Raw genomic sequence first — 12,886 nt, 5'->3', positions numbered from 1 at the left:
GGGTAGATTTTGTTTTCTACTTACATCTTGTAATTAGCTTTTTTGAGAAGCTTGTTGTCTGCTTCCTTGTCAAGCTAGTTCTAGGTTTTCTCTTTTTTATTTTCTTTTTTTGTAGTTTAGTTCCTAGTGGTTTCTCCCTCAGATATGGATTCCACTAGTTTAGGTTCCTACTGGGTTGTCCCTGAGATAGGGATTCCACTAGTACCCCATGTACCAGTTTAATATATATATATATATATATATATATATATATATATATATATATATATGTAACAGAGGAACTTTTCGAGAGCATAGAGCACGCCACATAGGATTGCCATGTCATCAATTTTATTTTTCTTTTTTACAAAAATAGAGTTCTTCATAGATTTAAATAAATATAACGAGTTTTGGATAAGCGATAATTAGAGTTTCGTGTTGAATAAACAACTTAAATTATTATATTATGTAATTTGAGTATAACTTTTTCTACATAATTCAGAATATTACAATTTTTGTTTCATTGGATAGTGCTAGTGCTCGAAATATGCTTCGGAATAAGATCCATATACAATATAGTTCTACAACTTGTGAGTGGAGCATGCCACGTAGGATTTCCATGTTATCAATTATTTTTATTTTTTTTTACAAAAAATAGAGTTCTACGTAGATTTAAATACATATAAGGAGCTTTGGATAAGCGAATTACAACTTAAAATATTATATTATATAACTTGTGTGTAACTTTTGCTACGTAATTTGGAATATTATGATTTTTGTACCATTGGTTAGTGCTCGAAATATAATTCAAAATAAGATCTATATATAATATAGTTCTACAACTTATGAATAACGTAGGATTGTCATGTCATTAATTTTTATTTTAAAAATAATAAAAATAGAGTTCTACACATATTTAAATATATAAAAGGAGTTTTGAATAGGGAGAAATTTACGTTTAGTTTTGAATAAACAACCTAAATTATTATAGTATGTAAATTGGATATAACTTTTGCTACCTAATTTAAAACATTATCATTTTTTTTACAATTGGACAGTGCTTGAAATATGCTTCAAAATGAAAACATATTTAATTAGATGAATGGTAAGACATCTTTTAGTCTTTCTTTTTGATAAATATAATAACAATTAAGCTATAAGTATAGTGTACAACATGTGATTATAACATTTTATAATAGGTCCAATTTACAGAATTAGACATATTATCTTTCAAAAGCTCACCCTTAATTGCTCCATGAACCAAAACAATTTAGTATTGCAACAAAATTTATTAAGTAAAATTTATTGTTACAATAAAAACTAAAATCTATAGCGATAAAGTTACATATATATGAGAATTTTCGATGATAAAAAAAATTAGAGTTTGATTTTTAAAAAAATCAAACTTAGAATATTATGAAGAGCTCCGTCTAAGAATGTCATGTTATTGTTTTCAATTATTAATTTTTTAAAAAATAAAAATTGTTTACTATAGATATAAATACATATAAGGTGTTTTGGATAAGTGAGCATTACATTCTGATTTTAGATAAACAACCTAAATTATTATACTTTGTAAATTGAATAAAACTTTTGTTACAAATTTGCAATATTATAAATTTTTTACCGTTAGAGAGTGCTCGAAATATGTTTCGAAATAAGTTTCATATACAATATAGTTTTACAACTTATGAATACTTATTTATTTGGATGAAAATAACGTAATATTTATTCTTTATTTATATTACATGTAAAAATAACAATAAAAATAGCTTATTATATGTGGGACAATAACAATTATATCTTTGAAAATCATACTTTTAAAAATTGAGTTATATGAAGATAAAAATACATATTTATAATTTTGAACCTATATCATACCATGGTGGCATTACGCGAATCAAATGAAAGCTTGTCAACGACATTGCAAAGGTATTAGGCAATTCACTAATTATTTTATTCATAGAATATTAATTGTATATATAATTTTTCATGTTTGTTTTTTCACATATATATATCTATATGTCAAATCTTATTATTTTCTCCATAAATTTGATTCTACAAAACTAATTGAAAAATCAAGGTTCGCGTTTCTAGACTATTTGAGGTCACGAATCATAAAAGAGAGGAGAAAGATTGATAAGTCTTGATATGGTCATGATTGATAAAGAGGTATATTTTTCTCTTAAACAGTATTTTTCATTATTAGTAGAGGTTAATTTTATATTTAATTAATTATATTTGTGATACCGTCATTGTGATCTTTTTTTCACTTTTCCATCTTCTATTCTATATTTGTTAATATTTATGTGACATTAAAAGTTGAAGTTGTGGCAGACACTCATGTTTTCTATAATTTTTCTGTCATGCATCTATTAAATAAGTACCCTCTACTTTCTTCAAGTACCATTGGGGTGTTCTTCATGTTAAAATTGTGTTAACTATATTAGTCATACCAATTATAGGGATATTATTTTAATAATAGACTTAGTTACAATATTTAGTTTAATATTAAAAAACAAAATTTATATATCGCAATAAAATATCTACAAATAAGAGTATAATGATAAATACTTTAGTCGTTGTTTTTTTACTGCAACAATGGGGTTGGACATAGTTTTTAAGGAAATAAAAAATGGGTAGTTTAGCACAGAGGTACCCCTTTAATTAATAAATGTAGGGGGGTAAGTAAATCCTTAATAAAGTAAATGCAACTTTATGAGGCAAGTTGATGAGTAATTAATGATGATTTTATCAACATAAAGTAAAGGCAATATTGTCAATTATAGTTATTTTTTACTAAAAGTGGAGAGGTCTAAATAGATAAATTACCCAAAGTGGTGATTATTGCAATAGAAAAAGAATAGATGATATATGTAAATAAAATGGTTTTGAAAAATCTCATTTTACAGCAACACAATATCAACAATATTAACAAAAAAAAATTGCAAAAAAATAATATAAACAAGAACCCGTGCAACGTACAGGCTTCAAAACTAGTGTATTACAAATAGATTAATCTTGGCGCATCGATTGGATTGAGAACTAGTTTCTTACGATAATTTTTTTTTTTTTGAGGGAAAAAGCTAGCTAACATTAAAAAAAGGACAAATTGTCCATCAAAACATAAGAAGCCATTAATACGATAAATTCATATAAAATTATCTCACTATATTCCCTCAATAGCTAACTAAGCTCACATTAATACTTTGTATTAATTTTTCTATTTTTTAAATGCCATTCCCTCCTATTCTCCGTTTTGTTCATAGTCTCACAGACTCACACTAAGATCTTCACTAATGTTTCACTCTTTTTATGCTTTGGTTAATTGTTAATGTGGCAATAATGGTTATTCTTTTTGTCTTAAAATATAATATTTGTTTTACAATTTTTTTATCCCAAAATATAATGCTTTTTTCGGTTTATAAACATTAATATGTCTTAAAATACCCTCATTGTCACAGCTTTATTCTCATTATGTTCTCGTTTTTCCATGAAAACCTCTACTCATATATTGAAAATTTTTGAATCTTTGAACCTTTTTTTCAAATTTTTTTCTTTAACTGTTCTCATATATATTCACATTTTAACTATTACACATATTCTCTCTCCTCTCATTTTAAATTCCTTAATCTTATTGGTTGTATTAATTTTTATGTTTTCGATCTAAGAACATAATATAAACCAACTGATAAAAGATTATACTTACCTTGAATTGATTTCCATGAAAAAAATACAAACAAACACTATATTTTATGATAGAGAGGTATTACTTATGGTATTTTAGTGTTTTCATTAGACTTTACCAAAACCAAATTTAGTTCAAAGTTTCTTGGACTTGAGAAATTAAGTCCGAATCTGATCCAATATTTTTTAGTCCAGTCCGGTTTGAAACTTTTTTCTTGAGTTTGAATCTAGTCTAGTCTAGTTCGATCAACATATTAATTTTTTTTCCAATTTAGGTTACGTTCATAATAATGGTACTTTTTTATTATTGAAATTTGAAAAATTAAACTCACTACATCCATTTTCTAAAGTAAGTTACATACATATTTAAAGTCTATAATAAAATACAAATTCGAAAATACAAGACCCAGCTAAAAATAATAATTAAAAGCCTTCTAAGTTGAGAGAAAACAAAAGGGAAATTTAAATATTGAGATGAGTTATGAATTAGTATAGCAAGCAGAGAAACTGAGAGAAGGCACGAAGAGACTAAGAGAGAGTGAGAAGAGGTGAAGAACTGAGGAATGACTAATAAGGAACATGATTACGGCTGTGTTAGAGACTAAGCTATCATTTATGAGTTTATTTAACTAAAGGATAAAGGGTTACCAATTTTTGAATTTTTAGTTTTCACTTTAAATTTTTGGAGGGTAAGTGAAAATTTTGCGCCAGCTAACAAAATTTTAAGTGAAAAGATTAACAAGTTCAGAACTTCAAAAACAATACCAAAGAAATCTTATATATATATACTAGTTTTCCACCCGTGCAAAAATGCACGGGAAGTTTATTTTTTTGATTTATATCAAATAAGAATGTGTATATATTATGTTATACATGGTAAAACACTGCAAGTTGCATGTAGCATTTGTTGAAGAGGAAACACGAAAAAACCCGTATCTCAACGAAGTGAATGAACATCACAAATGAATTATTAAATGAAAATAATAATAAGAGTATTTTAAACACATTTTGAACCACGTTTTTGTACTATACATTTGTGGTAACATTTGAGTTTTCACGTTCTTTATCAGCTATTAATGTTTTTCAAACCCTTTTTGCTAATAACTCTTGATATGACAATATATATTTAAAATTATATAATACGTCCCTTGAAAGCATGGTGTATCTATATTTATATAAATATGTAAATGAAATAGTATAAACATAAAAGTACAGCAGGCAACCAGCAAGTTGGGCTGGCAATCATTCAGGTTTGGTTGAGATTTGCTTTCGGGTTTACTAAAATTTTGAATAAACAGGTTGAAATACTTAACCCTGACCCGACCTATTTGATAAACGAATTACCCGTTTAACCCGTTTAATCATAATTACTATTATCCAAAAAATTAATATTTTCTTAAAAGTATATATGAGAGAGTTCACTGTTGAAAGTATACATGTTTAATATTTCTTATAATAATTGTAACCAATTTTAGCAATATTTATTTTTTTAACCAAATTTTAGATTTATCAATATATTTTTCGAGAATTTTCTGCATATATGTAAGTTAATAAAGTCAAAGCATGTCAATTTCGAATCGAAAATGTCAACCTTAACCTACCTGCTGTTTAATCAATGGGTTAGAAAATCGGTCAAAGTTCCAACCCCAACCTGCTTATTTTGGGTTAGGTTCGGATCGTATTTCGTATTGAATTAGCTTTTGCACACCCTACATAAAGTAGTGACATTATAATTTACCCTGTATAGTAAATGTAAATTAACAAAAAATTAAAGAGAAAATACATTTTTCAATTTAATTTATTAAAAAAATAACCTGTAACTCATCTTATCAAATAGACAATAAATTTCATGTATATTGTAATATATAAATGAAAATATATTGTAATGTATAAATTTTTCTTCTAATATATACCTAAGAAATGAATATAGAAATATCAGTTATTAATGTTCTTCAAACCCTTTTTGCTAATAACTCTTGATATGACAATATAAATTTAAAAGGGATATTCCATTTGGTACCATTGAACTTTTGGCTTTTCCATTTGGTACCACTATTTTTCAGATATTCTACATGGTACCACTATAATTTGAATTTATTCTCTATTGTAGCATTCAACTAAGTAAAGTGTTAATTTAAGTTAGAATAGGCTAGAGTTTTACTTCGATTTACATGTTTTAATTTGCGTTAAGGTTTTAGTAATTGTTTTAGTCGTTAAGGTCAAAGTTGAGGTCATATTTGACAATAAAAAGACATAGAATATTATGATCATTTTTATGAAAATTTTGACTGAAAAATAGAGCTTTTAAGGGTTAAAACGACACCCTAAAATCTTAATTTATTAAATTTTTGCAACTGCAAATAGAAACATGCAAACTCAAACAAAATCGTATTCTTATTCAACCATTAACTAACAATTTACTTAAAAAAATGGTATGATAAAGATTAATATTAAATTAGAGTGGTATCATGTGGAAGTTTAAAATAACAGTGGTACCAAATGGAAAATCCAAAAATTCAATGGTACCAAATGGAATATCCCTATTTAAAATTATATAATACGTCCCTTGAAATCATGGTGTATATAATTATATAAATATGAAAAAAAGATGAGAGAGAAAAAAGTAGAGAGAGAAAGAGAAAAGAAAGGAGAAAAAAGCCCCAATTCCAAGTTCCAAAACCCTAGCCATAAAAGAAATCCCCAATTCAATTTTGAGAAATCTTCTATCATCAACCATGATAAATTGCTCTTAGTTATTCTATCTAATATCCTGTTAGCAATTCAGATTGCAAATTTCAAAATTTTCTGCCCAAAAAAAATCATTCTTCAGGAAATAATTTTTACTCATGATGAGATTGTGATTTGTCGAAAAAAAAAATCAGATTATGAGAATTATTCTCATCCTCACTTGTTAGTACAATTCCGAGCTTCTTCATCATTCTTGGGATTCAGAGTTCAATCATTTGATTGGATTAAAGGATTCATCTTCCTTCCATTCAAATTTAAAGTTCGAGTCATGGCTAGGGTTTTTCGGGTTCTCGGTATTGGGTTCCTCTTTCAATGATTGGTGTGGGTCTTTGTTTAATGTTTTTGGTGTTGGTTTTCTCGATTCCAGCTGAAGGGTTGATGTCCTATGTCTCACCCAAGCCTCCTGGCTGTCGGGTTTTGTTTGGCGTGGTCTGTTGGTGGTTCTGCCACCGTGTGGCTGCTACTATGGTGGTGTGTGCTAGAGCCTTCATTGAAGTCATTAGATGCTATGATTTCCAGCGTTATCAATTGTCTGCTATTCATGGTGAAGTTGGTGAATTCAAAAAAATTTCACTTTCACATAAAGCATCCTATTTTGTTCAATTAGATCAGGCAGGTTCATGTATTGTGAACCATAAGGTATGGTTTTTTACCTCCTTTAGGAAAGATTTCATTACGAAATTCATTGTTAGTAATTGGTGACATGCTCATCTTTTGTCCAATTAGCAGGATGCTCTATATTTTTTGTTTGCTGTTGAGAACCTTAAGTTATTATGGTTTCATTAGCTTGATATCTATGAAGGAATTTCTATTCATTCAAATGACTACAATAACTGTCTTCTTCTTGCTTCTCTTATTGGTTGTAAGCCCATTTTTCGGATGTCGTTTAAAGTCATACCCCATAGCTAAGGTTGGTTTAGCTCTCAACTTTTTTCAGCTTATTCCGGCCACCTCTAATTTTAGAGTGACTGCTCTCTATTTATCTAATTTAGTAAAAGTTAAGCTAGTCAGTAGAAATTGTTGGATTGGATTTCGTTGGTTGCTTCTCAGAATATTTTACTTTAATAAAATCTCCGGTTTAGGCTACAGAAGCTATTGGATTGGAATTTTCCCTCCATTCTAGGCCACAGAAGCTATTGGAATGGAGAAAAATATTTTTATCAACGTGTGCCAATAGAAGGCCTTGTCTCTTTTGAGCCTAAGAGCCTTATTAAAGAAAAATGCAATATCTTTTTACAAGCTATTATTCATTTGCTGATGAAAATATTCAGTTTGTCTGCTATTCATTATGTGATGCTGGTTACATATGACCGTCCTTTTTTCCAGAAGATTCAATGGATGTTTTCCTCTTCAGGAAACATTGTTAAGGTAAAGGTTCATCTCGTGTTCAGCCTCAAATGTGCAGGGTTTATAGTTTCACAAGATATGACAGTTTCACCTTGTCTCCAGGATTTTTATCAATGCTCATATTAGTGAATGTTTGTGCCACATTCTTAAAGTATGTCTTATTAATTCTTTAGCCCTTCATGCTAGTCAACGTTCTTTGTGATTTATTAAATAAGCATGATTGCTGGCTTTTGGAACATAAGAGGGGTGTTAAAAAAGAACTCTTTGGTTGATATTCGAGATTTTTGTAATAGTAATTCCATTAAGGTCTTCATGATTTGTGAAGTTAAGTCCCAAGCTCCCCCTCCCTTATTACAGCAAATCAATGTGGCTTTCAATATGTAGATTTCGTGCCCACCTTAGGCCTAGCAGGTGGGTTTGGTTATTTTGGAAGGATTGTAATCAGTCTCCCTTTAATTTAGTAGTCATTCATAAAGCTACTCGATTTATTGCTAGTAAATTACTCTCCTAAATGAAATATTTCCTTTATAATCATCTTATTTATATCCAAAAGCCAACATAAAGCTGATTTTTGGGAAGAGATCTTTGAGTATGTGAATTCGTTAACTTCTCCTTTTGTGATTCTTGGGGATTTTAATGAAATTAGCTGTGAACAGGACAAATTAGGAGGAGCTCCATTTAACTCCAATAGGCTCAAGTTATGAAAAAGTTTTAATGCCATACCGTGTTGAGCTTCCTTTATGGGATCTAGATATACTTGGAGAAAAAAAAGAGCAGGCCCAAACAATATTCTAGAACGCATTGATAAAGGGTTAGCTAGTCAACTTTGGCTTAATCACTTCCCTCAAGCAATTCTAAAACATCATCCTTTCACTTCATCAGATCATTGTCAAGTAACACTTGATTTATCTAAGAATAAAACCTTGAAAGCTCCCCCTTTTCGTTTTGAGAAAATGTGGTGTCACCGAAAAGATTATGACACTCTTGTCAAAAAGACTTGGTGTACTCGTTTTAATGGCTCTCATATGTTCAATCTTGTGAAGAAATGTAAACTACTAAAGGTTGCATCAAAGAAATGGAATATGTCCCAGTTTGGTAATGTTTTTAGACAATTGAGAATTGTTGATTCTAAACTAGCAGAAATTCAATCTAATCTATTAGTCCATCCCTTGTGCTCTTCTCTCAAGTCACAACAAACTCGTTTTCTTCTCAAAAGAGAAAATCTATTATCTTATAGTCATCATTATTGGAAACAAAAAAGCAAGACTGATTATCTCCTCGTTTGGGGATGCAAACACAAGATATTATCATACTCATGCTACCATTAGGCGAAATAAGAATCAAATTAAAAACTTTACTACAGAGACGGATCAAGCTATCTCTTCTCCAGCTATTATATCTAGTGAAATTACAAAGGAATTTTGTAAAAGATTTATTTCAAATCCAAATTGTGGATTTGATGAAGGTGTTGACTTTAATCTTCTTTCTCCTATAATCTCTGATGAAGATAATGACTATCTTATAGCAGTAGTCTCCGCTGAAGAAATTAAAGAAGCTGTTTTCGCTCTAGTGGACAAATCTCCTGGTCCTGAGTGGTTCTCCTTTTTTCTTTCAGAAATATTGGACTCTAGTGGTAATTCGTCATTAGAGCGGTTAAAGCCTTTTTTCATTCAGGAAATATATTGAAGGAAATAAACCACACTTTCTTGCTCTAATTCCTAAAATGGATAATCCTTCCAGTTCAAATCATTTTAGACCTATAAGTTTGTGTTCAACAATTTATAAGGTTATCTCAAAAGTTATAACTACTAGACTAAAATCTGTGTTAGGAAAAATTATTCACCCTCTGCAAGGGGCCTTTGTTCCAGAACGTCTTATTCAAGACAATATTCTAATTGCTCATGAGGTCTTCCACTCTTTTAGTAAAAAATCTGGATCTGAGGGGTGGATTGCAATCAAACTCGATATGGAAAAAGCTTATGATAGATTAGAATGGGACTATATTTTAGTCACTCTAAAGAAGTTGGGATTCTGCTCTCAATGGGTTGCTTGGATTCGGTGTTGCATCACAACTCCCTCCTTTTCAGTTTTAGTCAATGGCATTCCCGGTGATCGGTTTACCCCGTCCAGAGGAATCCGTCAAGGTGATCCGCTCTCACCTTATCTTTTCATTATATGTGCTGAACTTCTTGCTAGGCAACTGTCAGCGGCTAATGATCACAGAGATAAATTAATTGGTGTTCCTATAGGTAAATCTGGTGTTCGTATCCCTTTTCTTACCTTTGCTGATGACACTATGATTTTTGCGCGAGCCTCTGATAATAGTTGTTCTGCTATTAAGCTAATTCTTGATAAATATTGTTCTATGTCTGGCCAGCTTGTTAATTTTCATAAATCTGCCTTTCAATGTTCTCCTAATGTTTCTGCAGAGTCTAAAGTTAATTTTGCTTCGCTACTTGGAATGGCTGAAACAAACAATTTAGGGGAGTATTTGGGTTGCCCAATTATAGATTCTCGAGTTACAAAGGAAACTTTTGGGAAAGTTTGCACTAAGGTTGTCAATCAGTTACCTAAGTGGAAAGCCAACTCTCTTTCCCAAGCTGGTAGAAGGTTCTTATTCAGCGAATTTGGCTACTAAAGCCAATTATCAAATGCAAAGTTTTTATTTACCAAAGACTATTCTTTCGAATTTAGACAAGTCTTATAGGAATTTCTTCTGGAATAAAGACCATTGAATAAAACTGCTAATTTGATTGGATGGGATAAAATTTGTCTTCCGAAACAATTTGGGGGGTTGGGTATAAGAAAAGCTGAAGTCAATAATATAGCCCTTCAAATGAAGTTGCTTTGGAAAATTCTCAAACATTCAGATAATCTTTGGGTTATAGTTAAAAAAAAGTATAGTAAATCTAGTGATATCCTCTCTCATAATGTTTCTCCAGTAGCTTCTTGGCAATGGAGAAAGCTTATGTCCCTCAGGCCTTTGTTTAAAAAGGGTCTAAGATGGCAGGTTGGAAATGGTAAAGACATTAGATTTTGGGAGGATAATTGGGTTTTCCAATATCCATTAGATGGTGGTTGTCCTCTCTCGGGTTCAGAAGGTGCTACAGTTAGTGAGTTTATTAATGAGTTTGGGGGTGGGATTGTTCCAAGCTTGAAATGTAGTACCTTCACATATTGTGGCTAGGATCTCTTCTATTTTTGTGCGTCTCTCCTCAGCCAGGACTCTTGTTTGGGGATTGACGGCGGATGGAGAATACTCCGTTAAGTCTGGTTCCCTTTTAGCCCAAGGAGCTTTTAATCCAAATTTTGAGAAGGTAGAATTTGCTTGGATTTGGAAGCTTCATGTCCCTCCCAAAATTACAATGTTCCTTTGGAAAGCCTGTCATGATGGTCTTCCTACTAAGGATAGACTTGAAAAATGCAAAGTTTTTGTTCCTCAGCAATGTGTTCTTTGTTGTAATTCTCAGGAGACTATGACTCACCTCTGTTTTGAGTGTCCATTTACTTTACAGGTATTCTCCTGCCTCCACGATAGTGCCTCTTGGCCTCATGTCCTGGTAATATTAATTTCTCTAGCTCCTTTACTTTCCGTTATTGGATTGAGGTATGTCATTCTACTCTTTCTGATGATCACATAACTAAGTCTGCTTTTATTTGGTGGTTTATTTGGTTCACTAGAAACAAAGTTATCTTCAATGATGAGGGGTTTTCTCCTCGTCGTGTTAGTTTTATAATTAAGAACTTTTATGAACAATGGTTGAAGTCTGATCTGGATGATGGAGATGATAATGTTGTTTCCACCTCTAGCATTAAAAAGCCCATGATCAAGTTAGATAGATCGGGCCAAAATCTTATTTGGTCCCCCCCTCCTCTTCATTACTGTAAGCTTAATTTTGATGGCTCTAAAATTAGAAATGGGAATGCTTCCTTAGGTTTTGTTATTCGTAATAATTCTGGGGAGGTTCTCCTAGCTGGTGCCAAGTCTTTGGGCCCAATATTTCTATTTTGCAAGCTGAAGCTTGGGCTCTTAGAGAAGGAATTAAAGGAGCTATTTCTCTTGATATTTCTAATATTATTATTGAAGGAGACAACTTAGCTGTCATTAATTCTATGAAGAATTGTTGGCGTATTCCGTGGGAAATTTCTAACATTGTGATAGATGCAGGTGTGGCTACTAGGTGGTTTCAGGACTGTCAGTTCCGTCACTGCTTTCGCGAAGCTAACAAGGCTGCTGACTTCATGGCTAGGAAAGCGCATGACCACCCCTCCTTACTGTACTGGTTCCCCCCGTACTGTTTGGATTTTTCCCTCATCATCCGAAAGGATGTTTTAGGCTGGCCCCCAGATTAGGGGGTTAGCCTAAGTTTGTTCTCCTTATCAAAAAAAAAAAAAAAAAAAAATAATTATATAAATATGTAATGAAATAGTATAAACATAAATGTAGAGCAGGCAATCAAGTTGGGTTGGCAATCAGTTTAGGTTTGGTTGGATTTGCGTTTGGGTTTACTAAACATTTAATAAACAGGTTGGAATACTCAACCTTGACCCGACCTATTAATCATAATTATTATCATATAAAAAATTTCATGTATATTGTAATATATAAATGAAATATATATTGTAATGTATAAATTTTTCTTCTAATATATACCTAAGAAATGAATATAGAAATATCCTACACGATATTATGATCTTGTAATGAGAATCGTATAAATTAAAATGGGTTTAACCTTAAACAAAAGAACTAAATGGGATTGTTATCTAAAATGATATGATATTGTATTGAGAATAGTCTAAAATTGGCTTACAACCCGTGCGATGCACTATACTGAAATATAAATTATCTATAATAATCAGTATTATTGTTATTATTCCATATAAATGATTAAATGGTACTAAGTTAAAAGCACATACATTGCTTAGGTTAATTTAATTAACTTTAAGTAACATTTAGTGGTCAAACTTGTTCAAACTTGCTTTAAGCTCACATAAATTTTCTTACAATGAATCTAATTGTTTATATCAATATTGTTACATATTAAAAAAAATATCTATTCCCCCTAGATAGCATGACTTTCATTTGCGGGTCAGCAAAATATGTGCTGATAATTAATATTAATAA

At 30.8% G+C, this 12,886-nt stretch overlaps 1 protein-coding gene across 1 annotated transcript; it reads left to right on the top strand.

The window, feature by feature from the left end:
• Positions 1-8,714: 8,714 nt before the first annotated feature.
• LOC130591711 (uncharacterized) lies at positions 8,715-12,114 on the top strand. The gene is made up of 8 exons (XM_057395458.1): positions 8,715-8,856; positions 9,125-9,394; positions 9,591-10,371; positions 10,741-10,862; positions 10,981-11,078; positions 11,277-11,368; positions 11,443-11,592; positions 11,736-12,114. Exons 1-8 carry the CDS (start codon positions 8,715-8,717, stop codon positions 12,112-12,114), a joined length of 2,034 nt encoding a protein of 677 aa, XP_057251441.1.
• The last annotated feature ends 772 nt before the right edge of the window (positions 12,115-12,886 follow it).

The sequence above is a fragment of the Beta vulgaris genome, chromosome 6 (assembly GCF_026745355.1).
Source record: "Beta vulgaris subsp. vulgaris cultivar EL10 chromosome 6, EL10.2, whole genome shotgun sequence".
NCBI classification, from domain to species: domain Eukaryota; kingdom Viridiplantae; phylum Streptophyta; class Magnoliopsida; order Caryophyllales; family Amaranthaceae; genus Beta; species Beta vulgaris.
Note: the sequence above shows the minus strand (reverse complement) of the source record. Positions and strands in the feature narration are given on the sequence as shown.

Bases quoted from the DNA above. Each gene is read 5' to 3' on its own strand.
- LOC130591711 (XM_057395458.1), top strand. From the start codon at position 8,715: ATGTGGTGTCACCGAAAAGATTATGACACTCTTGTCAAAAAGACTTGG. The intron at 8,857-9,124 runs GTAATGTTTTTA...ACTTTACTACAG, and splicing joins ATGGAATATGTCCCAGTTTG to AGACGGATCAAGCTATCTCT. The intron at 11,593-11,735 runs GTTAGATAGATC...AGGTTCTCCTAG, and splicing joins ATTAAAAAGCCCATGATCAA to CTGGTGCCAAGTCTTTGGGC.